At 40.6% G+C, this 25,901-nt stretch overlaps 3 protein-coding genes across 28 annotated transcripts in view; 1 reads left to right on the top strand and 2 right to left on the bottom strand.

The window, feature by feature from the left end:
* The first annotated feature begins 30 nt into the window (after nucleotides 1–30).
* LOC6547563 (tubulin-folding cofactor B) lies at nucleotides 31–1,407 on the top strand. Its single transcript, XM_001974784.3, has 4 exons — nucleotides 31–298; nucleotides 351–722; nucleotides 787–908; nucleotides 984–1,407. Exons 1-4 carry the CDS (start codon nucleotides 176–178, stop codon nucleotides 1,099–1,101), a joined length of 735 nt encoding a protein of 244 aa, XP_001974820.1. The 5' UTR covers nucleotides 31–175; the 3' UTR covers nucleotides 1,102–1,407.
* Nucleotides 1,408–1,871: 464 nt separating this feature from the next.
* LOC113564358 (RNA-binding protein Raly-like) lies at nucleotides 1,872–3,491 on the bottom strand. The gene has a single exon (XM_026981405.1). The coding sequence runs from the start codon at nucleotides 3,469–3,471 to the stop codon at nucleotides 2,839–2,841; it is 633 nt and encodes a 210-aa protein (XP_026837206.1). The 5' UTR covers nucleotides 3,472–3,491; the 3' UTR covers nucleotides 1,872–2,838.
* LOC6547561 (MAP/microtubule affinity-regulating kinase 3) overlaps nucleotides 2,450–25,901 on the bottom strand; it is a 28,629-nt gene continuing 5,177 nt past the window's right edge. The window contains exons 1-17 of one of the 26 annotated variants that reach the window (XM_026981391.1): nucleotides 24,520–24,681; nucleotides 21,439–22,696; nucleotides 16,192–16,407; nucleotides 15,912–16,132; nucleotides 15,514–15,795; nucleotides 15,259–15,452; nucleotides 14,049–14,161; nucleotides 13,799–13,982; nucleotides 13,359–13,473; nucleotides 13,173–13,300; nucleotides 12,946–13,108; nucleotides 12,316–12,429; nucleotides 9,187–9,230; nucleotides 8,046–8,169; nucleotides 3,848–3,994; nucleotides 3,663–3,781; nucleotides 3,509–3,599 (exon numbers count right to left, since the gene is read on the bottom strand). In XM_026981391.1, coding sequence (XP_026837192.1) covers nucleotides 3,541–3,599; nucleotides 3,663–3,781; nucleotides 3,848–3,994; nucleotides 8,046–8,169; nucleotides 9,187–9,230; nucleotides 12,316–12,429; nucleotides 12,946–13,108; nucleotides 13,173–13,300; nucleotides 13,359–13,473; nucleotides 13,799–13,982; nucleotides 14,049–14,161; nucleotides 15,259–15,452; nucleotides 15,514–15,795; nucleotides 15,912–16,132; nucleotides 16,192–16,407; nucleotides 21,439–22,491 — 3,276 coding nt within the window. In that variant the 5' untranslated portion in view covers nucleotides 22,492–22,696; nucleotides 24,520–24,681 and the 3' untranslated portion in view covers nucleotides 3,509–3,540. The other 25 variants (XM_026981378.1, XM_026981380.1, XM_026981377.1 and 22 more) reach the window with 25 other exon arrangements.

Consider the following 25,901-nt stretch of genomic DNA (forward strand, 5'->3'; position numbering starts at 1 on the left):
TTTTGGTATTTTCTATTAAGCTCCATGCAACGCTTTAGTACATTTTTTTTATTACTACCGGACAAAGTTTTTGTTAGTCACTTCCTCAATAGAACCGCATACCACCTGGTTTTTCTGGAAAAGTTTACAAAATAATTTATCCATAATTAGCACAACAGTACCCACGGAAGGCAAGATGTCGGCTATAATTGAAACCGGCAAATCGGATTTCATCAAGGTGAATGTTTCCAATTCGCACAATGATGCAGTCGCCTTCGAGGTCAAGTTCCCCAAGGATCTAACAGTTGCTCAGCTCAAGGTCTGTCTTGTAAAGGATCAATAGGATGCATATACTCATATTCCATTTTCAGAGCAAACTGGAGATATTGACGGGCGGATGTGCAGGCACCATGAAGGTGCAGGTTTTCAAGGGCGACACCTGCGTGTCCACGATGGACAACAACGACGCCCAACTGGGTTACTATGCCAACAGTGATGGCCTCCGACTGCATGTCATCGATAGCTTTGCTACCTTCTCGTTTGACAGCGCTCCCGTCGAGAAATTCGAATTGTCCAAGGATCAGTACGAACAGAGAACCGATTCTGTGCGCAACTACCTCAAGATGAATCGCATGGGCAAGTACAACGATGAGGAAATGCAACAGGCGGAGGAGAAGAAGCGCCTTCAAGCGGAGGAGATCCAAAAACGGGCGGAACTTTGTGTACTGGATGGCAGATGTGAGGTACAGCTATTACCTAAATATATCGTTTTAAAACGATTTAGTCAAAGAACTTGTTTTCTGCCAGGTTACGGTTCCAGGTAATCCAACACGTCGAGGAACGATCCGATATAATGGTCCGCTTGAAGGGAAAAGTGGTCACTTCATTGGAGTGGAATACGACGAACCACTGGGGAAAAACAATGGAAGGTAACTTATTACATACGTACAAACATACTTATTACATTCCACATTTCGCAAATCTCATTTATGTTCCCATTGCAGTTTCGGTGGAAAGGCCTACTTTAGCTGTGCCCCAAATTACGGCGGCTTCGTATCACCCTTATCCGTTACGGTTGGTGATTTTCCGCCAGAAGACTTTAACATAGATGACGAGCTCTGAGAGCACCGGACACACCCACACACAGGTCACACAATCTCGCATCGCACATGCCACCTTGAGCAGAAGACTTACGAACCGCTTAAATTATTTGTACCCAGGAAAGCACATTAATAATTATAGTTATGCCATTTTTTATTTATTAATTAAAACATCTATGTATGTATGTATATCAGATATTCTTACAACATGATTATTCGTAAATTCTATAATCGGCTTTATCGTAACTCTGATTTAATGGTGTTCTCAATCATTTTGCTTTGTTTTACATTAACTCAACCGTTTGTAAATCAAAATAAATACCACAAATAAGAATAAGTATACAACTAGCTATTGTGCAATGTGGATCTGGGTGCGTCGATTTATATTACTGACCGCAGATAGCTGACAACAAAAAACAAAGAAGGGGTGAAGTTATGTGAAGTATATGTCTCCTTTAGGGAAGGTAGTCCGGCGATATACTAAGGATATCTCTGGGTGTATATGTAATAAGCTGCTTGCTTTATATATTTATGCATGTATTATATACCTATGTATGTGTGTTTATGCGCGTTCTTGCCTAGTCCTAGTAATTATTAATAAGTTTCAATCAGCTGTCATTTAACAACAAATATATAAAACGATGCATGCTTTTCTCGAAAGTTAAGAATTACAGAAATGCGTTACAATCATGATGAAGACAACTTGATGTGCAACTTTGTATATGTTTTGGTATATATATAGACTGTTTTTTGAGCCTCCACAACTAAGATAAATGGTCGTCTTTTTTTTTCTACATCTCACTTGAGATCGCTCCTCCCTAAGGTATGTTTTAGAAACATTCAACAATTGCATGTAGAACGGCCCTAAAAACCACTGGCTCGTCTTTCCTCGGGGCTAAGTGAACTTGGTGGAAACTAGGTAACATTGGCCATCATTGCATCGCATTGTTACTTGTTTCGGAGTGGTGTTGTTAGTAAACCTGAATCCTTAATAATAGTATACATACATTTGCTGTCTGTTTGGTGTTCTATGAACTGTTCAAATTGAAGGAAATTAACAAAAATTTCGCGTATAAGTACCAACTACATATTCGAGCACGGGCATAATAATTACAATACATGATCTGGGCGTTGCGATTGGGCACATTTCAATAGAGTAGAATGAAAACTTTGGCGATTGACATATCGTGAACTAATCACATCACGACACTATCGCTGTATGCTGCCAAATTCGACTTTCTTGAAAGTATGATTTAATGAAGAAACAACCCGAGTCGGATATCTATGAGTTTGTGTTCTTTGATCGTTTGTTTTGCCAAGCAAATTGATTACTGGATATCGACACATAAATGCAGTTTATAGAGCGTTGATTGGTTTCTTGTTAATATTTATTGTTACGGCTTTATTGAGTGGTGTTTCTGTTACCCTTATATTCACTTCTGTTTCATCTAGCATGCTGCGCGATGACAAATATTGCTGGCCCATTAACTAGGTTCCTAATAAATAACGTATGTAAATATGTGCGTATCTATGCGGGTGCTAATGCATGTCAGTGTGGATAGATAGAGGAGTTTGTCTGCTTGATTGTAATGTGTAGTAATATATCAATACGTTCGATCTACGGAGAGATGCTAACATTAATTAATTCTTGAGATTCCAGCAGGGATTCGCCGCATTGCCTTCATATTCACTCATTCAATAGATACAAACTGCCCCACAAATAAACGTATTGCTCATGCCACGCCCGTGTTCCATTCCATTAGAGGGTCGTGGTGCGCAGCATGGCTACCTTGCCCTCCGGCTTGCTGTTTGGTTTCTCCTTATCCGTGTCCGCCACGTCCTGCTGCTCCTTATCCTTCTTCCTAATCGCACCCTTCTTGTCCGCATCATGATGCCTGCCGGCAGTTAGTTTGCGCACAATCAGGCTCCCGGTGTGCTTGATGTTCCTCTTTAACCGATTGCCCCCACCGCCACCACCGCCACCGCCATCGCCTTTGCCCCTTTGCCCACCGCCATCACTAATGCCTCTGGCTTCACTGGTTTTGCCGCCTTCAACGCCCTCAGAATCCTCTTCCATAATCGGATTTATTGGGCTAAAGTCTGCGAAGAGTGGCACATCCACGGAGTGTCCGGGCTGTGTGTCAATCACGTGTAAATCTTCAACCTCCTCGCTGGACTGCAGATTCTCCTTGGAACTAAAGGGAGAGTACATTTGGAACGCCGACAGCAACGAGTTCGATTTCTTCTGATCCTCGCTGCCACCGGTGGACAGCCTGCTCTTCTTACGCCGCTGGGAGCCCTGCTGGCTGGTTAGTGAGCGACATAGAAGAGAGAGCTCCGACAGCCGGGAGGTGCTGTCGTTGCTGGGCCTCCGACAACTGGCGGCGGTCATGGTGTCGGATGGATCAGTGGGCCGCGAGGCGGTGGCGGCCGCATTCCCCTCGTTGTTCGTTTGGTTAAGTCACAGCTTGAGGTCAAAAGCAATGCGAGACGCAATGTTCTTGAAGCCAATGCTGGTGCCTGAAGATCAATTGACAATTGACAGTTATTTCAGCTTTTCTCAATATTATAAAGAAATCCTACCGGAGATTCGCTTGAAGCGCACTCCATTCAGAGAGAGTCGAGGCAACTTGCACACTTCTATTTCCCATTGCACCAGTGAGTCCGTATTGGGATCTCCATGCACGCACCACAGGACGAATCTATGATGTACGGTAAAGGATTAATAAATACTTATTTGCTTCACTGATATGCATTTATTCACTCACCGCTCCCGCTGCTCGTAGTCGCAGTTATTCTGGTCTAGCACCTCCCTGATCTTTTGCATTATTTGTTCAGGCATCAGGGGCGATGTGGTTTTCATTGACCATGTGAATCGTAGAACTCGTGGCTTCGTCGCCTCGTCTGCGGTAGGACTGCAAAAATATATAACTTATTTATAATCGAAAGTCTCCCGGTCCACAGTCATTTAAGTGACATTTGTACGTTATTCTCTCTCAGTTGTACGTTATTCTCTCTTGGAATTGCAATTTGTGATATGATTTTTCACTTTAAGCTGCATAACTATTCATTGTACTTATTTACTTTCAAAAAATAATTTAATTTAAACTTTCAACGCTTTCAGGATGTTATTTGTACTCGCATTTTAATCTGGCTCATTTATAGGAAAAATTAAATTTGATTTTTGACCAAACTCCCATTTGTTTTAACCACACCCGAAATCTCTTGGACAGCAAATGCAAGTGTTAATGGAAAATAAAATAAAATTGAAATGCATGTTGAGATATACTTTTGCTCGCAAATGTTTCACATCGTTTATTATGGATTTATTAAATTATCAATTGTTTTAATTATGCGTTATTTCTTTGAAACTTAATATGTATAGATAACTACTGATCGAGCCACTGAAGGCGCCCGATGATAACACGATCTATAGATAATCAGCTGTACAAATAAAATGGTCACATGCACTAGTGGTAATACATTGTTATTCCTTGAATTTAAGTTAAATTGGTTTTTATGTATCGCTTTGTATTGTTTTTTAGTGACTACGTGGTATGCTTAATTACTAGATACGCTGCACATCTGGCTTCTGGGTGATTATGAATTGCAAGATCGTTAGTTTTCTGGCTGGCTGCTTGGTTGGTTGGTTGATTGGTTGGTTGATATTGATATTGATTGATTGTATGATCCACGGATACAATTTAATTCAAGCTCATATCGAAATACAAATACAGATCCATACATACATACACATACATATAAATACAAAGATCGCTAAATAAAATTCAAGATCATCGTTACAAAATTAGCAACTTCTTTTGGTGTTTTATTGTGGTTACTATAAGATAATGATGTAGGCGAAAACACCACGCACTTTAGTTCAGTTTAGATCGGTTTAGTTGAGTTAGGCTTAAGTTAATTTACTTTTTGCAGTTATATCTCACGTTCACTTCCTCAGTGATATTTGTTTGTATAACTATAATTGCGATACGCATTTAACATAAATATATATGTAGTTTAGGTAGTACTCGTAGGTGTAATATTTAGTAGTTAATATAATCCATAATCGTGACAGTGACAGCAATTGTAGTCAGGATTCTCTCTGATCATTGCATATATCATATCTTGGTTTCTTAGTGGATTTCTGTTTGTATCGGTTTCCTTTCGTTTTTAATTTGTATAATTCTTGATTTATTCTGTACTGCCTTTTGCTGGTCGCTCCTCGCATCATTTTACAAACAATGAAAACAAAGGGTTTCGTAATTTCTGGTTGTGGTTGCTTTACTTTTAAATATATGTATATGTATCTTTAATTTATATAAATTTATATGTATAATTAGTTAATAATTGTAATAAAACATAGGCGTATTTGTGAAATTTCAATTAACGCAACGGAACTCAACGTTGTCGGTGTTCATTTGAAGGGGTTCGAATCGAAACCGGAAACGGATCTGAACTCGAAATGGAATTCGAAAGCGATTTCGGATCGGCAACGGCAACGTGAACAGTATCGTTTCCCGATTTGATCCGATCCGAGCGATCCGATTGGATTCGTGATTCGACCATATCTGTGTCTGTCTGTTCATATCTGAACCTCTCCGTCACGCGCGTTTACTCTAGGGGAATCGTTTGTTTCAGTTTCAGTTTTAGAACTATTAACAAGAAGTAGTTAATGCTTGTTTTGTTAATTACTGGTTTGGCCTAAAATTAAAGAAAAAATTTTAAACAAATTATTCACGGCTGGAAAAAATATTAATAATGGGTAAAACAAATACCAGAAATGAAACCAAAGAAGACAGATAAGAATAAAACGGAATAATGGTAAGTTTCATTTTTCATGTTTCTTCATAGAAAAAGAAAAGTAAACGCAATTGTTCTTCAACTGATAAGTACATTACACATTGTACGTTTCACAATTTTTGTCTTTCTATTTGTCAAAGAGCATAATCGTAATTAATTGAATCATGTTTTTAATAAATGAAAGAAATAGACAAGAACAAAAGAGCCTTCCTAGCGTGAGGTGATACAATGGAAGTACATAGTTGTACAAAGCAAACGTGGATATACAGGATTAGAAAAACTACGTAATATTTATATATGCTTTTTGTAAGAAATCAATCGAGTATAAAACAAACTAAAGGTGTGACGGAGATTTTGAGAGCGTAGAGAGGAAGCGACAGACGTCATCAGATTATTATTTTCAGATTATATAGTTGGATTCAGTTCCGTATAACATGTACTTTTTCGCACGTTGTCACATATGCTTGTATGTTTAGTTATGTATTTGTTTTGCCTGAATCAGAGGCGGATTCCTATTATGGATTCGAATATTGATATTGCAATCGGTGTGATGGTTTGAGTTCCGTATTATTTTTCGTTTATAGTTATTGTTCGATCGTATTATATGGTACATCCCGACCGAATAGCCAGTCATTCACTGTTTCTAAGGCTGAGCCACATTAAGAGTATATTTCACAAATTACATACATATGTAAGTAGTATGGTTGGTACGTATGCTAACTAAATATGGATAGGAATAAAAATGTTTTAGCATTGCATTGCGAGCGTCTAAACTAATCGACCGAACCGACATATGCACCCACCCATCCTCTCCGATCCACTGATCCACATCCACCTAACCCAATGGAACCACCACAATAAATTAGGGGCATAGTGAGTGCATCGGACTGATGTGGTGCATATGCGAGTTCGCGGTCGGTCTTAAGCAAAAGTCCTGGGTGTACGTTAAATGTGTGGTGTTAGGTGTTTGTTGTAAATATGTACATAGAGAGTACATACTTTTCTGCTGAAAGTCTTTCAGTTCAACAAATGGAAAAAAAATGTAACCAAAACAGAAAAAAACAGAAAAGAAATTCCATATACAAAACATGTGCATATCATTAGTGGAGGGTAATCAACAGTTTCATAATTATGAACTAGCTTCCTCGCATTAAAACGAAATATAACTAATAATAAACTAACGCCCATAACACTTTTAATCCATCATGCGTTCGAATGCAAGTGCTGGCTGTCTTCTTTTAATTAGTAACTATCCTAATCGGTCGAAAAACTTGCGCAGTTGCATAGCAGTTATTGTGGTTAATATGGGGAACTTTTAGGATTTTATGACTTTTTGTCCTGGAAATTAAACCCGCTTTTCTCTCTCTGTCTCTCAATAAAATGATTAATTTAACAAAGTGCAGTTAAGTAGTTTAATTGCGTGATTCTTGTGAGAGGGTAAAGGGGCACACATGAATATCCAAAACATTGAAACTTTAGTGCACGTTATTCAACACCCTTTTTAGAGGCAAAACAGTGCTATACAGTCCATGAAAATAAAACTTTTTAATGCAGAAATTACGAAACGTACTTGTCAGTCATAATGCCCTGATTACTACACTCGACGATACATTATAGGTCTACAATAATCCCAACTAAGACTATACCTTTTCATCTTAAATTTTTTTGGATTTATGATCTATAATTCCTCTCCGCCTGTACTTCCTCAGAGCTAAGCTCGAAACATCTTTCAACTATAGCCTGCTTTGAATTGGAAAATTCTGCATATCCAACGGGTGTTTTTGAACGAGATTTTTTAGTTATGTGCTCGATGGGCATGGCATTGCAACGCGTTTGGTAGCTTCAGTGATTTATTGGCGGACTCTCAGAATGGACTCGGTACGAAATACAAACATGAGCATAATAAACACACATGGATGTGTGTGCGGCAGATATGCAATTAAATGAAACATTAATATGAAACATAAAATGATAAACGAGAGAAAATCAAACAAACGAGAAGTAAATAAAAACAGAAAATAATTAACCAAATTGATGTAAGAAAGAATAACAAACGAATAATAAATGTATCGAATTGCAGTTTGCATTTGCTTTTCTTGTAATATTCCATTAACTGAAGAAATGAATTTTGCCACTTCGTGATATCTTAAAGGCACTACTTACCGTTTGCTAAAACGTGAGGAGAGTTTGGAGAAGAAGCTCATGCGACCCGGATGGGAGGAGTCGCCGGAGGCACCGCTGGTGCCCGAGTATTCCAGCGCTGTGTTGTTTCGTGCTCTGGTTTGACCTAGGGATTGCAATGATTCCATAGTTAGATTCGGATCGCTTACGCACTCAAGTGTGTGTACACAAACACAGACTAGATTCTAACTGATTCCATTTGGTTTTTAATCTAGGGTATTACTAAAATAACTCCGAGTACGTACATACGGCTCCACTGCTAGGCTCAAAGTGCAATGTGAACATATTACTAACCATTAAAAGCTACTTACTAACTGGCAATATCTAAAGATATTACAAGAAGCGACTTATACATTTTACGAAATCAAAACGTATCTTCCAATTGTTTTTCTAATGTTAGCTACTACTATCTGTTAATTTATCTTTGAATTCTCACATACTATTGACTTTAAATGATAACACGTACTAGTAATCACATTGCACTTTGTCCCATATGCAACATTTTTTAGTTATTTTTAGTGAACGCGCGATAGCTGAATATAGAGAGACAAATGTCAGTTCTCAATCGTAGATTAATTTTGGTCGCTATGAATAGTTTTCCATCCGTATTTCCAAACACACAAATATATAAAATATTTACAGGTGGGCGGTTTTGGATGGGATTTGGTTGATTCGATGCATAAAAGGCAAACGAACTAGATTTACGAATCCACTTAGACAAACGTGCAGAGGGGTGCGGCATTGGATCGCGGAAATCATAAGCGATGCGATGTATAAAAACATAAAGAAACATTCAGTTAAATGGATCGATCGAGTTGATTATATAGTAATTAATCGCTTGATAACGCTAAATAATAATAGAGGCGCGTTTGATATGCAATTTGTATGGAGAAGTGGTGCAGTGCGGGATACAATTGGATTGTTCTATTGGATGCAGCATGAAAACGGGTTCAGTTTCAAAAATAATATCAAAAACATCACTCGACAACGCGTTAACATCTACTAATGAGTTTAGCCCAGTTCGGCTTTATTTAATTATTTTTATGTTTTAGTAGAAGAAGGTGGGGATAAAATTAAATTATTATCTTTAAAACTAATAAAAATAAGTGAACAGAAAACTCACCAGAGTGAAAGGTTGAACGTGATGGAACATTCCTTGGAAAGTGTCTGCTTGATTTAACAGCCGATGCCATTCTAAGTCGATCGAACAGACTATATATGTACAATTACGATACATATGCACACACAGGTATGAATGGAAATCAAATCAGTATCGAATCAGTTCGTCGGAGTACATTCAAATCCAATGAATCGCATTTCGGGAAACGAATATGGTTTTATCAGTATAAGATTGTTGTTTTTTTTATGTTTTTTGGTTTGGTTTGTTTGTTTTTCCATTAAATATTTGTTGATTGTGTTTGTTTGGAAATTTGTAATCGTTTGTACAGAACCGTTCGAGCGTTCGTCCCGTGTTATGAGTGTTAAAGATAATGGTTTGGTGAATGGAATGAGCAATGGACGTTGGGTCATCATCATCAAAGCGTTACCCAGTTGCGTCATTGGCCAATTGGTAATTATTGAAGTTCATGTTCGTAGTTCGTAATTGTTTTTAAGATCAGTAGGGATTGGATTTCGTATTGGGTTGCATGTAGGATGGCGGCAGGCGGGTGTAGATGGTCAGAGCAGCGCGAATCAAGCAGTTCGTTTGATTGATGTGACAAATTGATGATGTTAACCAAGGGTTTATGGTTTTGTATATTGTTTTATCGATCACGTCGCAGACATAAACAAAATGAAAAGAAAAAAATAAAAATAGATCATGTAAATTTTCTTAAGAAGACAAGCACTTAAAAATAGGTTTCTTAGATATTAAATCGAATACGACAAACTTCGACTGTTTCGTTGGTTTTATGGACATGAATATATGCAAAAATGTAGATTATACTCGAAAGCTCGGCAAACGAGAAGGTTTGATTCTCCAAACTACATGAAAGCGTTATTTGATGGGACATGCGTTCGACTGACTATCAAGAATCCATTTTGTAAATGTTCTTGTACTTCAGGTGGAGCATTTTATCAACTGGATTGTTATTTATTGGCACAAACTAGTAAGCTTGTCTAAGGCATTATGTCCTAATACGATACGCGATAAACGTAGAAAAGTAGGAGTTATTATTCGAAGTAGTACGCATATAGTAGTTATACGGTTAGATACATGAAAATCGTACATTGGAGAGCATATAGTATTTAAGACCAGGTACAAAAGTTACAACAGCAGCACAATAACAGACTATATCAAACTGAGTTGTTAAGTATTTGTAGGTAGGTAATAACATTAACAATAAACAAAAACACACAATAATGGAAAAAATTCAATTATACTGGCGATGGTAGCAGAGTCAATAGAGTTTCACTGACAGAGACAGACATGCATGAGGAAACAAACAAAATAATGAGTTCTTATTTTAGAAACTTGGATTTCGATCGCTAAAATTCAGGCGACTGATTGGACTTTCCCAATGCGAATACGAAATAAAAAACTATTCACTTGATAAGGGGGTGTAAATCTGGTAGTTCCTATCAATTTACTGGAACACCAAGCGGGCAAAGGTCGAGCAATATGTCTTGGCATCGCCGTCAATTGAATTTCGTTTAAATGAATCACAAAAGTATACCAACAAAATCAGAAAAATGTAACCAAACAGTACGCTAGTTGTATATACTTAAGCAATATATCATTTTATGTGAAGGGTCGTGTTCGCATACGTTGTTTCTTACGCGAAAATTACGTGAAATATACAAATGAGCAATAGATATTAGACATCGATTAGAAAATACTACAATACTTCAATTATGCTAGCAATAATTGCAACGAAAATGCAATTATTGGGTATTTGACACGCTCACGACCCTTAGTTCAATGAGGCACAATAAATATCTCTTAACGTAAGATGCATTTTCACTCACCGAATTTGTTCGATTGGTTTGGTTCGGTTCGAATCCAAATTGAATTCAGTTCAAACCACATTGCATATGCATTTTCAAATCGGATTGGTTTGGTTGTCGATTCGGTTAGCAATAATTGTTGAATTGTTGGATTATTGTTGGTTTTGTTCAGGTTTTCAATTTGCATTACGAGTACGATCGAAAAGGTAGTAATAGTAGAGTAGTACAATAATTGAGCGAGCGTCGATAGGAGGACGAAGGAGGTTGTTGCAGATTCAGATTCGTAGGTGGTGGTGTTATTTGTTGTTGCGGATATAGAACGCCACAGAAAATGGATGTACATATGTGGTAGTGTAGTAGTTATCAAAATTAGACATTTGGTTTGTAAACAGACAATGTTCAAAATTGTAAAAAACATGAAAAGATAAGAAATTTACATTATTCAATTGATCAAATTGGTTAGGTCGTTAATAATACACTGGATAAATAGATAAATACAAAACGAATAGAACAAAACTAGGATAGGCCAACGCTATAAACTAAGAGTAGAGTGAACAATAAACAAATCAAACAGAACACCTAATAAATACTTATAAATACGGATAATAATAGATGCTTAGTCACTAGCCTAACGACCATCGTTGTGTTTCCATTCTAGGTCCGACTTAAGATTAAATAATGTATTTAATCAAAGCTCTTAGAAAAATCTAAAGCTGCGACATAACCCTTTATATAATGGTTACCAACAGCCAAGTTATTAGATATCACGCACAGAACAAATACCTCTAGAAAGTTGATCACTTTTTGAACCCTTAAGTATTTAAGTAATTGTTATTGTGGGGCTTTTACAATTCTAAGTTACTTTTATAAACCAGATCTATTCAGGGACATAGCTATACCATCTATTATCTAGTTCTTTACATGTAAAAAATCTACACGTAGTACTTTCACACGTAGTGAAATTGCAATAGATGGGCAAAACACCAAAGGCAGATTGGGATTCAGACGGAACAATGGTCATATATAGATTCAAAAGTGATTGATGTCTAGTTGTTCTTTTTTTTTCGTTTACGGGTCTACAAAGGTATTTGTGGATGATGCTGAGTCGATGATTCATGAAGATGAAACGGCGAAATGATTGTCGAAATGCACAATAATTCTCCCAAACAAATAAAATGCCAGCCAATTTTTTGAAAGAATAAAGAAGAAACCGAAAGCAGTTGAATTTTAAATAATGCGGTAATCAAACTAAGAGAATTTAGTTTGTTTGGTTGTTGCGTTTTTTGTTAATTACTCAAGTGTATACCTCGTTCCGAGTGGGTCATTAGAGACCGAGACGCATCCGTCTGTGGAGGGGCGAGGGCTCGAGACAGACGCGCTTTTGGTATGACCCTTTCCAGCGGGAGCTGCCGATCCACTGCTGGTAATTTGCATGTTTTAAGTTTAGGCCGAAAAGTGGTAGAATCGTAATCGTAAATATGACTTTGTTTTGGTATTGTTTGGAAAGACTTTCGGGTTTTTTAAGATAACCAAATGAAACGATGGGAAAATGATAAACAAGTAATTTTTGAGTGTGCCAAAGGCACGGCAACTAAAGAGAACTGAACTGTGCGTGACTATATACAATTAAATGTCGTTCGATCTTCCAACGATCTTCTCTACGTATTTGTATTGATGGGGTTATAAGCTGCTGCGTTATCTAATTGCCATCTAACCTCTGGATCCGATCCGACATGATCAGATCGTTTTGCGTGCGAACCAAAGGCAAATAATATATATATAATTGTGGCAGGCGCCATCGCTACCGACTGACTGAACAGCTAAATAAGTCTGCCAAGGGGGAATGTTGTGATGCAAACAATAACCGAGTAACTCGTACAGCTGTTTAAGTCTCAAACTAGAACTTATAATCAGAACTAGCTTAACTCTCACGTACTTTGTCTCTGCAGGAATAACGTTGGTTTTCTCCGTCGACGAAGTCTTTTCATATAGCGTGGTGGAGCGACGTGGAATGATGCCACTTGTGCCGCTGACCGTGCGATTGCCATTCGTCGGATCGTACTTCGTTGCCGTTCGCGGCTTGGCGGGACTGTTCAGTGCTGTGAATTCAGTAATAATATTAGTTTCTTTGCTCATCTCATCCATCATCTTAGTAGCACTTACTGGTGTCTGCCGTGGTGAGCATCTTTTGGGTGGCCGAAGCGGGTCTCTGGTTCTGAGCGGCCAACCTCGCTGTGTTCTCCTTAATCGTAGCCGAGTCGATTGTGTTCTGTCGCTTAAAGTTGCTGCCACTGCCGGGGGCAATTTTAGGCTTAAAATTTATATCACACCTATTGACAAGTTACTTACACTGATGCTCGATCCGCCGCTGATCCTGCAGCATTGTAGTTATTGCTTGGATTAACCGCACCAACGGCTCCCGCGGCCGCCGCAACTGTTGCTGCCGCATTTGTCGGTCCAACACCTGCAAAACATATAATCGTTCAAGTAAAATATGTACTTCTCCAAATTGATACAAAGTTTAACCTAAGTAAAAATTTTCTTGGACAAAACTGCTTTTAGAGATTCCTACTGACTAAGCAAACATTTTGAAATAGAAAAATGGTATCAATTAATTATAGTAGTTTAGTGACGATTAACTAGCGCACATCGGATTAGTAATTTCAAAAGGGACAGTTATACTAATTTCTCTATACAAATGTCGGTTTCCTAATCCTGAATGTTCGACCAAGAAAGTTTTTACTCTCGATTAATTATAGATGAACCGTTAGCCCCAAAATGGGACTTACGCAAAGTTTCCGCACCAGACGAGGCTCGGCGACTTGGCTTCGTGCTGGACGCCGATATGCTTCTGTGGACGCCTCTGTGCGTGGGACTCTGGACACTCGCACTGCCAGCATTGGCGCCCGCATCGTTGCCCGATATGTTGCGCAGTGAGAGCGAGGAGCCTGATCGCGAACCGTCACTTTCCGGCTGCGTGGGAAAAAAATAGTCTTTTTAGCACTTCTGTTGGTCGGGATGAGGAGGCCACCAACTTACGTCTGTACTCTTGCGACCCAGCAGCAAATATGTGGCGAAAACATCGTCGTAGCGCACCTGGGAGAGCGAAGCCTCGATCTCCGATCGATTGTAGCCCATCGCGACTAGAGCTTCTAATCATCGCGATGCAGAAATGACAAACAATTTGATTGTAAGTGGAAGAGTTTTATAGACATTTGGTGGACATTTTAATACGATTAGGTAGCGCATGCAAATTCATTACAGTTACATTATATATTTGGCTAAGAAATCGCCGATACTCGAACTGATATGGTTCAATTGGAGTAGCCGGAATTGTGTGTTCTTTAGGCCTTAAACTGAACAAATGGCAGTAAGAACATTGGATAAAAAGAAATCAGGTATATATGTATGTATTTAGACCATGCAGCTAGCGAAATTAAATAATACAATTATCATCGGCGTGACAGGACCCAAACCGGATGCAAACTCGACTTAAAAAGAATTGTAAATTTATCTCAGAGAACCTCATTTATTTGTTTTTTTTTGTCGTATATTTGTGCACATACCAACGGATATTTACACTGGCAACAAGTAAAAGAAAAAACCAATAAAAGATAACAAGATCGTGAAACAAAAATTCGATTTTCCCTTGGCTGGCTGTTCAAGATTGATTTAATTTTAAGATTATCCGTTCTCTTGAGCTGGTTTGATATCTTCCTTGACGGTCTGTTTGTATGTTGGATGTTAAGGACAGAAAGTGAGAAAGAGAACAGAGAGTTGGGGGTTAATGCGGAACTCTGGGGGTCGAGCGTTAACGTTTCCACTACACAGATTGCATACATTTTTAGGTGGACCCTTCCGCTCGTCGATCAGAAAGTTGACCATTAACATCAAGGTGTACGCGCTACGCCGAATCGAGAGCGAATTCTTGGCACCGGTTTGTGACCCCGCAGCTATGTGAGAATTTACAAACGAAACACCATGAAGGCATTTGAATTTAAAATACAAACATTAGGATAACACAACACTGGGAGAACCCAATTAAAAGGGATTCCGTAAGCAACATTCAACTACGAAATTAAAACAAGTTGATAAAGAAAGAGTTTACAAAGATACTAGTAGTATTACATTACATAAACAAAGATCGCTTGATAACATAGCAATAAAACACAACGAGCAATTGGCAGGCAAAACTCCATTCCACACACAATTCGTTAATAATATTAGTAATGAATTTTGTATACAGTACCCGTCTTACCTATCCGCTTGGGATCGGCTAAATCGGCTTTGGGCTCGATATAGGGCTTGAGTTCGTCCTCCTCAAACCCCATATTCATCCACTTGTCGCCCATGATTGTTTCAAGACTAGCACGCTTTGCGGGATTCAGTACTAAGAATTTGCGGAGCAAGTTTTCGCAGTCAGTAGACATATAGAAGGGAATTCTGTAGGGATAAGCGGTTTCGTTTAGTTCCATTCATCTTCGATTTATCTGATAAAACTTACCTATATTTGCCTCTGAGCACGCGTTCTCGCAACTCCCTCAAGGTGGAGCCGTCGAAGGGCAGGGAACCGCTCACTAACGTATACAGGATGACGCCCAGCGACCAAACATCGACCTCGGGTCCGTCGTACTTCTTGCCCTGAAACAGTTCCGGTGCCGCATACGGCGGACTACCGCAGAACGTGTCCAGCTTTGAGCCGGGTGTGAACTCGTTCGAAAAGCCGAAGTCAGCGATTTTAATGTTCAGTTCGCTGTCCAGCAAAAGGTTTTCAGCTTTTAAGTCCCTGTTATAGATAAATAATTCCGGTTAATAAGGTGCCAAATATATTAATGTGCGTTTGGTCTGGCCTAGGCTGTTTAAATAAATCATCTGATTTTAATTAGCATTCGTTACTCTTACCTGTGAATTATTCTTTTTTGATGACAATATTGCACGGCTGAGACGATTTGTCGAAACTTGACGCGCGCCTCCTTCTCCTTCATGCGACCGTGGAGAACCAGGTAGTCAAAGACCTCTCCACCGGATGCGTACTCCATGATCAGATAGAGCGTCTTCTCCGTTTCGATTACTTGGAATAATTTAACTATGTTGGGGTGATCCAGCATCTTCATTATTCTAACCTGTGGGCATAGTACGATTAGTAATGATGTCAAGATATTATTATAAACCAAGTACAAACCTCTCTAAAGAGTTTCTGTAGTGACCCAGAATTGAGTTGGGTCTTGTCAATTATCTTGATGGCCACCTCCTTGCCAGTGGGCAGGTGTTTCGCTAGTTTCACTTTTGCGAAATTTCCCTTGCCGATCGTCTTTATGAGTTTATATTTGCCAATATGCTCCTCAGTAGCGCGCCATCGCATAGGAGCACTACTCCGCATTTGCATGTTAGGCGAACCCTGTAAAAATAGTTGTGAAATATTTAAGTAAAGTTTATTTTTTGTGGTGTATACCAGGGATCGGTGGTAGTAAAAACAAAGCCCAATAATTCTGCGGTATAATAATTCAGACTTTATGACCCATTAACTAATCCATTTCTAACGATTAATAGTGAACGTGATTTCAAACCTCATTGGTATCCCGTTCTCTTAACCAAATGATAAAAATTATATTAAAAATGTATTATGGCTTATACCCTTGTTTACCTTTACCTGCGCAGCACTGGTGCTGTACACATTGCTGCGGTTTGCCACCACGCTGGGTACGTGGCTAGAGCGATAATTTCCTACATGCGGGTGAGTTAATCCTGTTCCTGAATTTCCTGTTCTCGATTCATTTCCCGAATGGGAGCTTGGATCAACACTGGCTCTGGTCGAGCTGTTCACCGGCTCTGCTCGACTGGAATTGTACGGCGGAATGGGCGCCACAATTGGGCGCTCTGATCGTCTTTTCGAGCTGGCTGCATTACTTCCAGTTCCTGAGGTACCAGATGCTCCAGAAGAGGCTCCATGACGATGTGAAGACTTCTGGGCCAACAAAGCTTCAAATTGTCGCAAATTCTCCTCGCGCCGCTTGGACGCCGAAATAGTGGTGGCCGTTAGCTTAGATGGAGACACTCCATCAACCACGCTGCTGCTGCTACCGCCACGACTGGCCGAGGCGGAGGTGGACGTGGTGGAGGAGGAGCTCCTGGCCGCCGGAGTGGGTGCAGTACCAGCTGGTCGCCATATTGCCGGCTGTTTCTCGTCCTGCAAGTGCTGCTTCTGCTTCAGAGTGGCCCTCATGGCAAGCACCGTATCATTATTCTTCGTGTCGGAGGCAGTACGTGCCAGTTTAGCCTTCACAGCATTTGCTCCGTTCGCGGCAGCTGCCGAGTTCTTGGAATAGGCTCCGATCGAGTTACGACCATCGCTGCCACGCTGAAATTCCGATAGCATCAGCTCATTGCTGTCATCCAGTTCGCCTACCCGCCTGCCGCCCAAATACTGAAAGTCATTCTCGGAGGACATGTCACTTATGCCCGGCCGCAGAAGGTTTTCCGTTTCACCGTAGCGCTTGCTCTGCTTGCGCTTGATCTCCAGTTTCATGACGTCCATCGATGATTGGGATTGTTGATTTTGCTGCTGTTGCTTAAAGCTCTCCTCCACGTTGTGAATGTGTTTTTCGATGGAGCCGAGGGCAAAGGACACACCAGCATCGTCTTCGGTAGACAGGAGGCGTGGCATAGGCGGCTTTTGGCGTTCTTTGGGCGTGGGATGCGGCTGCAGGGTGGGCAGGGCCGATACGGCTATCCTGGGCAATGGAGTGGCTTGGGCATCTCGTCGTCGCAGCTCCACAATGCTGTCGTCTTCGATGGCTCCATCGAGATCCTTGTTGGCAAGATGTGTTTGACGCAGTTCCATTTCCTTTTCCGTTTCCGGCAAGTTACTGCTGCTATTGTTGTTGTTGTTGCTGCTGCTGCTGGTGATGCTGCAGCTGTGGTTGGTGTTCTGGTTGCTAGATGGCGCCACACTGAGCTTGGGCGGTGCAGGTGCCGCCCCCTTGCGGGCGGCATACAGCCGCACACTCTTCCTGGTGGCATCGCCGCGATTCAAGTCAGGTGTTGTGGTAGTGGTGGCCTCCATAGCTCCTCCGTTTTGCTGTTGGTTTCGGTTTCTCTGCGTTTTTGTCTCTCTTTGGCTTTCTTGTCGTGGCACTACTTCCCTTGAGTGTGTTGGTGCACAAGTACTTGTTGCTCGGAGAGATCGACACTTTTTATTTTTTCTTATTTCTTTTTCAAATGGCGCTTGGCGTGTTTATTGTTCTTACACTGTGAGTTTGTAAAATTTATTAACTTTGCTTCGGAAATACAATTCAGCTCACACCGACAGAAGTAACTGAATGTGTGTGCGTCCGTTTGCATTGGGCTTTCTAAATTCTCAACATTACTTTCGTGTTTTTTTTTTGTTTTTGTTTGTTTTTTGTCGCCTAGCCAACACACAACAAGTCGCAGTTGTTGCGCATTAAAACCTCGAAAATGAATTAAACACACAACCAGCAACTTCCATTTCTACGTACATATGTATGTACAGATGGGCGGACGTGGAGTGTGTGTGCGTGATATTTACGACAACAGGCGGACAAGAGCTAATCTGTCTCCCCGGTGACACTGAAATAAACACACGGCAGGCGATGTGGGGATGTGAAAGGGAGAGAAATATACCTAAACACACATCTACATAGCAAGAGAGAGTGCGCGAGAGAGAAAACAGAACTGGCACCTACACACCTGTGGTGGAGGTGAGCTCTTGTGCGTGTGTTTGTTTTCGGTCTTCCTCTCGCTCATTTGCTCTCTCCTACTTCTACTGCTGTTGCACAAGCTCAGCTGAGATGCCCTCGCTCTCTCTCGTGTGTGTGTCACGCTTTTCCTGTCCCCACCCCCACCCTTCTCTCCCACGCTCTCTTTTCTGTTTTATGATTCATTTGCCTTTTCGCTTTTTTCCTTTGTTGCTTTTAATTACTGTCTAAATAGTTACGATGTGGAGATCTACAAGTATCTGAACAATTCGTTCGTACGAGTCGTTAGTTGCTGGCTAGTTTTATTTCATTTTTTTCGTCGCTGCTTCAGTGAGCAAAGCGAAAAGCTCCAATGCACATACACAGACACACACTCATAAACGGGCGCACCAACACATTGAAGCAAATGAACTACTTTTAGACAATTGAGCCGACTTTTTCACTGCTGAAAAACACAGTTAGGTTATATACATTGGTCGTTTGATAGTGTGCGAGTATTTTCATTCTTTTTTTACACTTTGGCTATGGACTATAAAAAATCACATTTCGCGCAAATCCCGATTATTAAAAGGTTCGTTTCATTGGCCGGAGGAGTTCTTTAGCCACACACGCTTATCTTATCGCAGAGGCACGCGGCTTTCGCAATTTTTCGCACTCGTTTTACGTGGGGGTTTGGATATTGGTACTAAATTATTGCTCCTCCTGTGTAACTCTGACGTAAACGTCGCCGACTGACTACGACTACAACTATACGATTTACAACAACAACAACAACAAAAACACAGCAAAACGCAGAAGACACCGAATAACAAAGCTAAACAGGGCTCAGCAGCCAAAGAGCCACTTGGCCACTCAGCAACTGGAACTGGAGTGCCGGAGAGCGAGAGCGCGGAGTATTCCAAAAGCACGGAATCGGTTGGAGCAGCGACGTCGACTGCAGCAGCGGCGTCGGCCTTAATACACCAACACACCAGCACAAGCACACGATCAGTGGGCAGCTCTCTCCACTGGTGGAGCCCCACCACTACCAACACAGTGAGTATCTCTATTCGAATCTGTATCTGTGTATTTGTTCACAAAGAGAAGCCCCGTTTGGAGCTCGAAAGGGTGTGCGGGTGTGTGAGTGTGCGAGTTCCACTGAGCGTAGCGCTGGGAAAGAAACTGTTAGCCTTGTTTGCTGCCAGAGTTTAGTGTTCTGCGCATGTGCGCAATATACAAGTTCCACCAAGTTACGCAAAGCGTTCTTCCCTGATTCACAACGATTATAGTAACTTTCGATTGGACTTTGCTTTTCTATTAAAAGCAATCAACCACCCAATAAGTTATACTGCTTCCTTCTGAGTTAATCAGTTGATTTGGATTGCATTATGTAAGAGTGCTCAGTAACAAATTTAAAAGGACATGATGACCTTATCACATATACACTTATCTATTAAAATCTAGTCGGAAAACTACGGTCGTCGCGAAGATTTCACTAATCAACTTCCCTATCTTCCCCAATCTCACTCTGTACAAATAACTAGGAACAATAACTGAAGAATACACAAACTTCCGCACTCAAAATGCAATCTCAAAAGGACTATAATGAAATGTTTGCACGTCATCTGTTAACTGATACAATAGAATTGGTCAATAAAACGTATAGGGACAAAAGTGATACAATAAAAACCAAACACATTAGGTATACTCAAAAATAAATAAGAGAGTAACTTTTGTGTCGCCTTCATATGTCAGAAAGTTTCTCATATGAATATTTGATCTTTCTGTTAATTTGCAGCTCGCTAAGTTGGGTTTCAATTTATTTCTACGAGGTATCTAGTAGCCGAGCCGCTATAAAGTGCCCATATTAATTAAGCTAATTGAATAACTTGCAGCTTAATCTACATTAAAACAAGACAGCGAGATTTCAGTCAAGCCTTTCAGTTCCAAACAAAAATATTAGAGATAGAATTCCGAGTTTCGCATGTTCGCTAACAGCAGGGAAAATTAATGAGGTCAACTATTATGAACTTGTCCCCCCGTCAATGCAAACACTTTTTTAAAAATACTAGGTGTTTTGAAATAGAGAATCAGTAATCCCTATAATCCCCTAATCTTTAAACGTATTTTCAATTGGTTTTAATGTAGCATTTGTGTGATTAGACTGAAAATATATATTAGTTTCCATATGGATTATAGGAATTCAATGTGGGGTAACAAAAATCTGAAATTAAACAAAATCCATAATCAAAATAATAGAAATCGTAATTCATTCGATTGTGGAAAACAAACCAAAACCGTGACAGAGACAGACAAAAAGGAAACAGCGATTACGATTATATTGAATGAAGGTGGCAGCACAACAACGATAAATTTGCAATGTTCATAAATGAATGGGTGATTGTGAGAGACCGACTAACTTTATGGCTTTCTTTAAAGGAAGTAAATCATACGGCCCCCCTGTCTCTTGAAATCGAATAGCAAGGTCAAGTGGTTGTATACCCATGCCTAAAACTCTGTCTAATCTCCAATATAATAAGGAACAACATTTCCAATAACGCAAACAACATCATATTGTCATTATATAAGTGATGCAAAAGTATAGTGTAGGGATACCGTCGAAGGTTTTCGATAAAATGTAAGCAACCATCGATAATATAGATAATAACAACTATTAAGGATGTACCCGATATAAGAGGAATATTCCATCTCGATATCCAATATTAAGTACATACCCTCGAGTTGCGAGCCTTGTCACTGGATGATGCCGACTCCTTGGCCTTGGGCCTTTCCGCCTTGCTGGTGGCCACAATGGGCAAGCCGCCGTTCTCGATCATTGTCACCACGATCTTATTGTTCCGACTGCTTACGGTGCCACCCCCACCACCGCTTGCATAGGATGAGTTCCCCGCCGCAGCAGAGGCTGCATTTGTGGCCGCCAGATTCTTCTGCCGCAGAGCGTTCGATAGCCGCTGCTTTCGTTCCGCCCGAGCCTCCTCCTTTTCACGCTGCAGCTTGGCAATGGTTGCGGGTGTGTGGCTCTTGGAGCGATTAAGAAACCTCATCAATTGGCTCTTCACATTGGTGGCGGCACTGCCATTTCCCTGACTTGTGGCATCGCCTATTTCCTCTGCCTTGCTGGATCTTCGGGATATTTGAGCCTTGGTGGGTACCTCTAGGCGACGGAAGACTCCATCTGCCATTCGCACAAAACAGCCCTCGGACATCTTGTGAAAGGAGTCCGATGGCAGTTTGTGGAAATCGCCATTGGGACTGCGGTAGTAGCAGTGATCCGTCCGATGATAGCCATCTCCGACAATATAAAACTCATTGCGCCCCTCCTTGGGCGCCACAACTGCTGCTGCTGCAGCCGCGGAATCGGAAGCCAGGTCGTCAGTCTTGGCACTGCGATCCACGGGCAGTTGAAAGGCCATCAGTTGGGTGGTGCTACTGCTGCTGCCACCGGCTGCATCCTCTGCTGTGATGGGCAGGACGCTACCAGAAGTCCCCTGACCGGGATTAACTGGTTTCAGCTCACTGATCGTCACCGGACGACGTTCCGGGTTCTTGCGCATAATGCTTCCATTGCGCAGGAGTGAATCTCGCAGAAGGGAGAGCTCATCCTTACGCAATGGTTGCACCAATGTGGGGTAATGTTTCGAAGACGAAGTCGACTTGCGGGTAGAGGTTCGACGATTTCCAAACTGTGAAGCCGGTTGTGGTGGTTCCTCCTTGTTGTTGTTATTGCTACTGTGGTGCATATGCCGGTGACTGGAAGTTTGGCCCATGGTGGGTGCTTTGGTGGTATTGCGGTGGGCGGTTCACTTGGTTGGTTTGTGGTTGGGTGACGGTGTGTTTCTTCGTTCTCGACGCGACTCGGTGTTCACGGTATACGGATTATTGGCCCAGTTGCAACGAAACTGAGACACATATTCCCTCGTTCTTCGCGTTGGCAATTATCACAGCGAATTTCGTGTGTAAACATTGAGAGCCCTGAATGCGTGTGTATTTGTGTGCATAAAAGTATGAATAAATTTTGTTCGTTTTGTGTATTTTGTGGCACAGCAATCACAATTCTGGCGCAGCTTTGTCGCTTTTATTTCGAAAAGACCATCTTGTTAAATTCTATTAGAACACAATGAGGAACATTGGAGAAGCAATCGCAGTAAAAGTCACAGTCTCTCGGTCACTAAATTGCAAACACATTCACCGTGCCAATCTTACTGAGTAAAAATAATTGGGATTCGCAATGTGCAGAGTAAAAACAATATCATAAGAATTGATAGTCCCATTAAGCAAGCCGCTTAGCCAGTTAAAATTGCCAGTGAAACTGTGGGTTGCACAACCAAATTTACTTGTTAAAAATGAAAGTACCATATAAATCTCAGACTCTAATAAGTAGCTTATGTTTTGTAACTCACAAATTTATATTTCTATACAAATTATAAGTTCTGTTCTGAATTGTCAGTTGCCTAATTGTGGTTTTATAACCCATTTGAAGAGTTCAAACTGGTATTAAACTGCTGCTAAATGTGTCTCTGTGCATGAGGAATAGGTTAACTTTGTTTTTATCTGGGATATTTGTAAACTTTCTTACATGGCGCCTGAGGGGCGCTTGGGGGATTCTTTAAAGTGAAAGGTGGGTGGTTTTAGATAACAACACATGTCTCTTATCAGTTATCGCACTTTACACATCTCTCTCGGTGTGAGTGTTTCTTTTTTTTGTAGACACAAGACACTCGCGATAAGTTCCACAACCGTTCCAGCTGGATTTGCTTTTGTATGGCTAACCGTGTGTGCATGTCTGTCGTTGTGCGGATTGTGGATCGTAAGCCTTGGCACGCCCGATACAGATACGCAGATACACAGATAGTACAAGACCAGCAGCAACAACAACAAAATAAGCGTTAAAGAGACAATGATGAAGCCCCACACATTTGCTATTTCTGTGATGCCCTCTCGCTCTCTCCGCTTCACCGCCTGTCTCTTTCCCTCTGTCCAGTTGTTGCTGTTCTTCTGCTAGTTACCTCGTTTAAGCGTTACTTACACGCACACAAGCACACTGCGACTGTTGCTTTTGCGCGTGTGTGTTTTGGATAGGAATTTGTTCGTTTTTTCCTTTTCATTCCGCTTTCGTTCTTTTCGCTTGCACTACAACTGTTTTTCTTTTATTTTTTTTTTTTTGTATTTCTTGTCATACTCATACTTTATAATTAAATTAACTTATCACCCGCAATTGGCTCATTTCTCAATGTATCTGCGAGTTGAAGTGGTTGGCTCAAAAAAGCTGGATACATTTCACTGGAACTGCAACACACACGCACACAACCACACATAGATATATACATATATGCTCACTAACACACAACGAGAGTCCAAGCTGGAAATTTATAAATTAAACACTATTTAACCGAATTTATTTATAAGCACACGTGCGTGTGTACTTAGTTAGTTAGAGTGTGAGAGCGACTGTGACTTTTTCTACGTCAATTCGGTTTATTTTAAGCTGCGTACTCATGCCCTTGATTTCATTCTAAGTGAGCTTAGCTGATCGGATTAGCCAGTGACGTTGTTCTTTATCGCGGATGTTGTAACGCCAGAGATTTGGATTCGGATTCCGATTAGGATCACAACTATGCGAACTGCGCTTCAGCTTTTTTGCAATGTCTTTGCCTTACTTATGTTGTTTTTCCTTTATTATTCGCGTTCTGTATTGTTTTGACGTAACGCCCTTGTGCTTGTGCGATAATAACTGGTCACAATGGCAAACGGCGAATTATAAATTGAAAGTAACAAAAATAACAACAAATTTATACCAGGGGAGTCAACTCATCGCGGGGCGATAACGATACAGGCTAGGCGATATAGCAACGATATCGGCGGAGAGCGACGGATAATGACAACAGAAAACAGCGCGACGACGGTGACCACACGAATGAAGTGGAACTTAATACTAAAACAAGCTTTCGACCATCGCTGCTGTATGCTGGCTACTTTTGCCATTGTGGCTGCCGCCGATGTGGATTGTAATTCTGTGGATGTGGCGAGCGAGCGAGCGAGCTTGGCATTTTTGCCAAAGTTCTGCGTCTGGGAAGGTCGTTGTTGTTGGTGTTGTTGCTTCTGCTGTAGCTACTCCAAGACAGCAACGACACACCCAATAAAAATCGTGTGCAATCTGCAGGTAAGTGCAGGTGATTCATACCCACACACACATACACTTACTCAAAAAAACTGGTAGAAACCACACATATTTCTCGCCAAACATTGAGATACTTTAAAGAGAAGGGAGAGAACTCGGAAGAGCTTTGGCAAAGGGATCCCCAGATGAGTTTTGGAACCTGTCTGCGAGCCGAGCTTAAAACCCACATAAACATCAACTCAGCATAATTTGAAAAGACTTCCATTGGAAATTCCAAGATACAGAAACAGAGATTCCAGTAGTTAGCTTAAGGAGTTTAGAGAATCTTTAAAATTATAAAATTTTAAAAAATTAATCTTTCCTTCTTATTATAATTTGTAAAACCCCAATAACATTTGAAAAACTTCGGATCTTCATCACACTAGAATTTTAAAATCTGTTGAAGCTGACACAGCACAGAAATGTCTTTTAAGAAGATATAATTTGCCAAATAATATAGCAGTGCTGTTCGTTAAGATCGTTATAAGTTAGCCACTCACGATTCCACACCTAACGTCCACAGAGGCGACTAGTTAAGCTTATTTACCTACACCACGTAAACTATTCAAGTGTACGTCGGATACAAACACACAAACCAATGCAGAGAATTATTTAAAATCAAAACAGTTATATGATTGTGAGGAGAGAAGTACGGATCCCACGGATTTGGCTTGGACAACAAAGATAAAGACAACGAAACATAGAGGAGATAGAGAGACTGACGTGATGTGATTATCGAGAATTGTTTTAAATACTATAATTGCACTTCTGAATGGACGTAGTCAGCTGTATTGACTCAGACTTCGTTTTTCGAATAAAGCAACGTACACTCATTTTGTATACACTTTGAACTGTTGGTGCTACCAATTAGCAAGTACCCAAAAGATACGGTAATATATAAAAGAACCAGCCAAATTTCTCGTAATAGAGTAAATAAAGCAGCACATATTATCAAAATCATTGAACAGGTCCCAGATGTAGAATATTCTTAGATACTAACCCACTTGTCGTGTTGAAAGA

Source organism: Drosophila erecta, unplaced genomic scaffold (genome assembly GCF_003286155.1).
Source record: "Drosophila erecta strain 14021-0224.00,06,07 unplaced genomic scaffold, DereRS2 tig00000092-arrow-pilon, whole genome shotgun sequence".
Lineage (NCBI taxonomy): Eukaryota > Metazoa > Arthropoda > Insecta > Diptera > Drosophilidae > Drosophila > Drosophila erecta.

Coding starts and splice junctions, on each gene's coding strand:
- LOC6547563 (XM_001974784.3), top strand. CDS start 176: ATGTCGGCTATAATTGAAACCGGCAAATCGGATTTCATCAAGGTGAAT. Junction 299..350: donor TAACAGTTGCTCAGCTCAAG/GTCTGTCTTGTA, acceptor TTCCATTTTCAG/AGCAAACTGGAGATATTGAC. Junction 909..983: donor CTGGGGAAAAACAATGGAAG/GTAACTTATTAC, acceptor TTCCCATTGCAG/TTTCGGTGGAAAGGCCTACT.
- LOC113564358 (XM_026981405.1), bottom strand. CDS start 3,471: ATGACCGCCGCCAGTTGTCGGAGGCCCAGCAACGACAGCACCTCCCGG.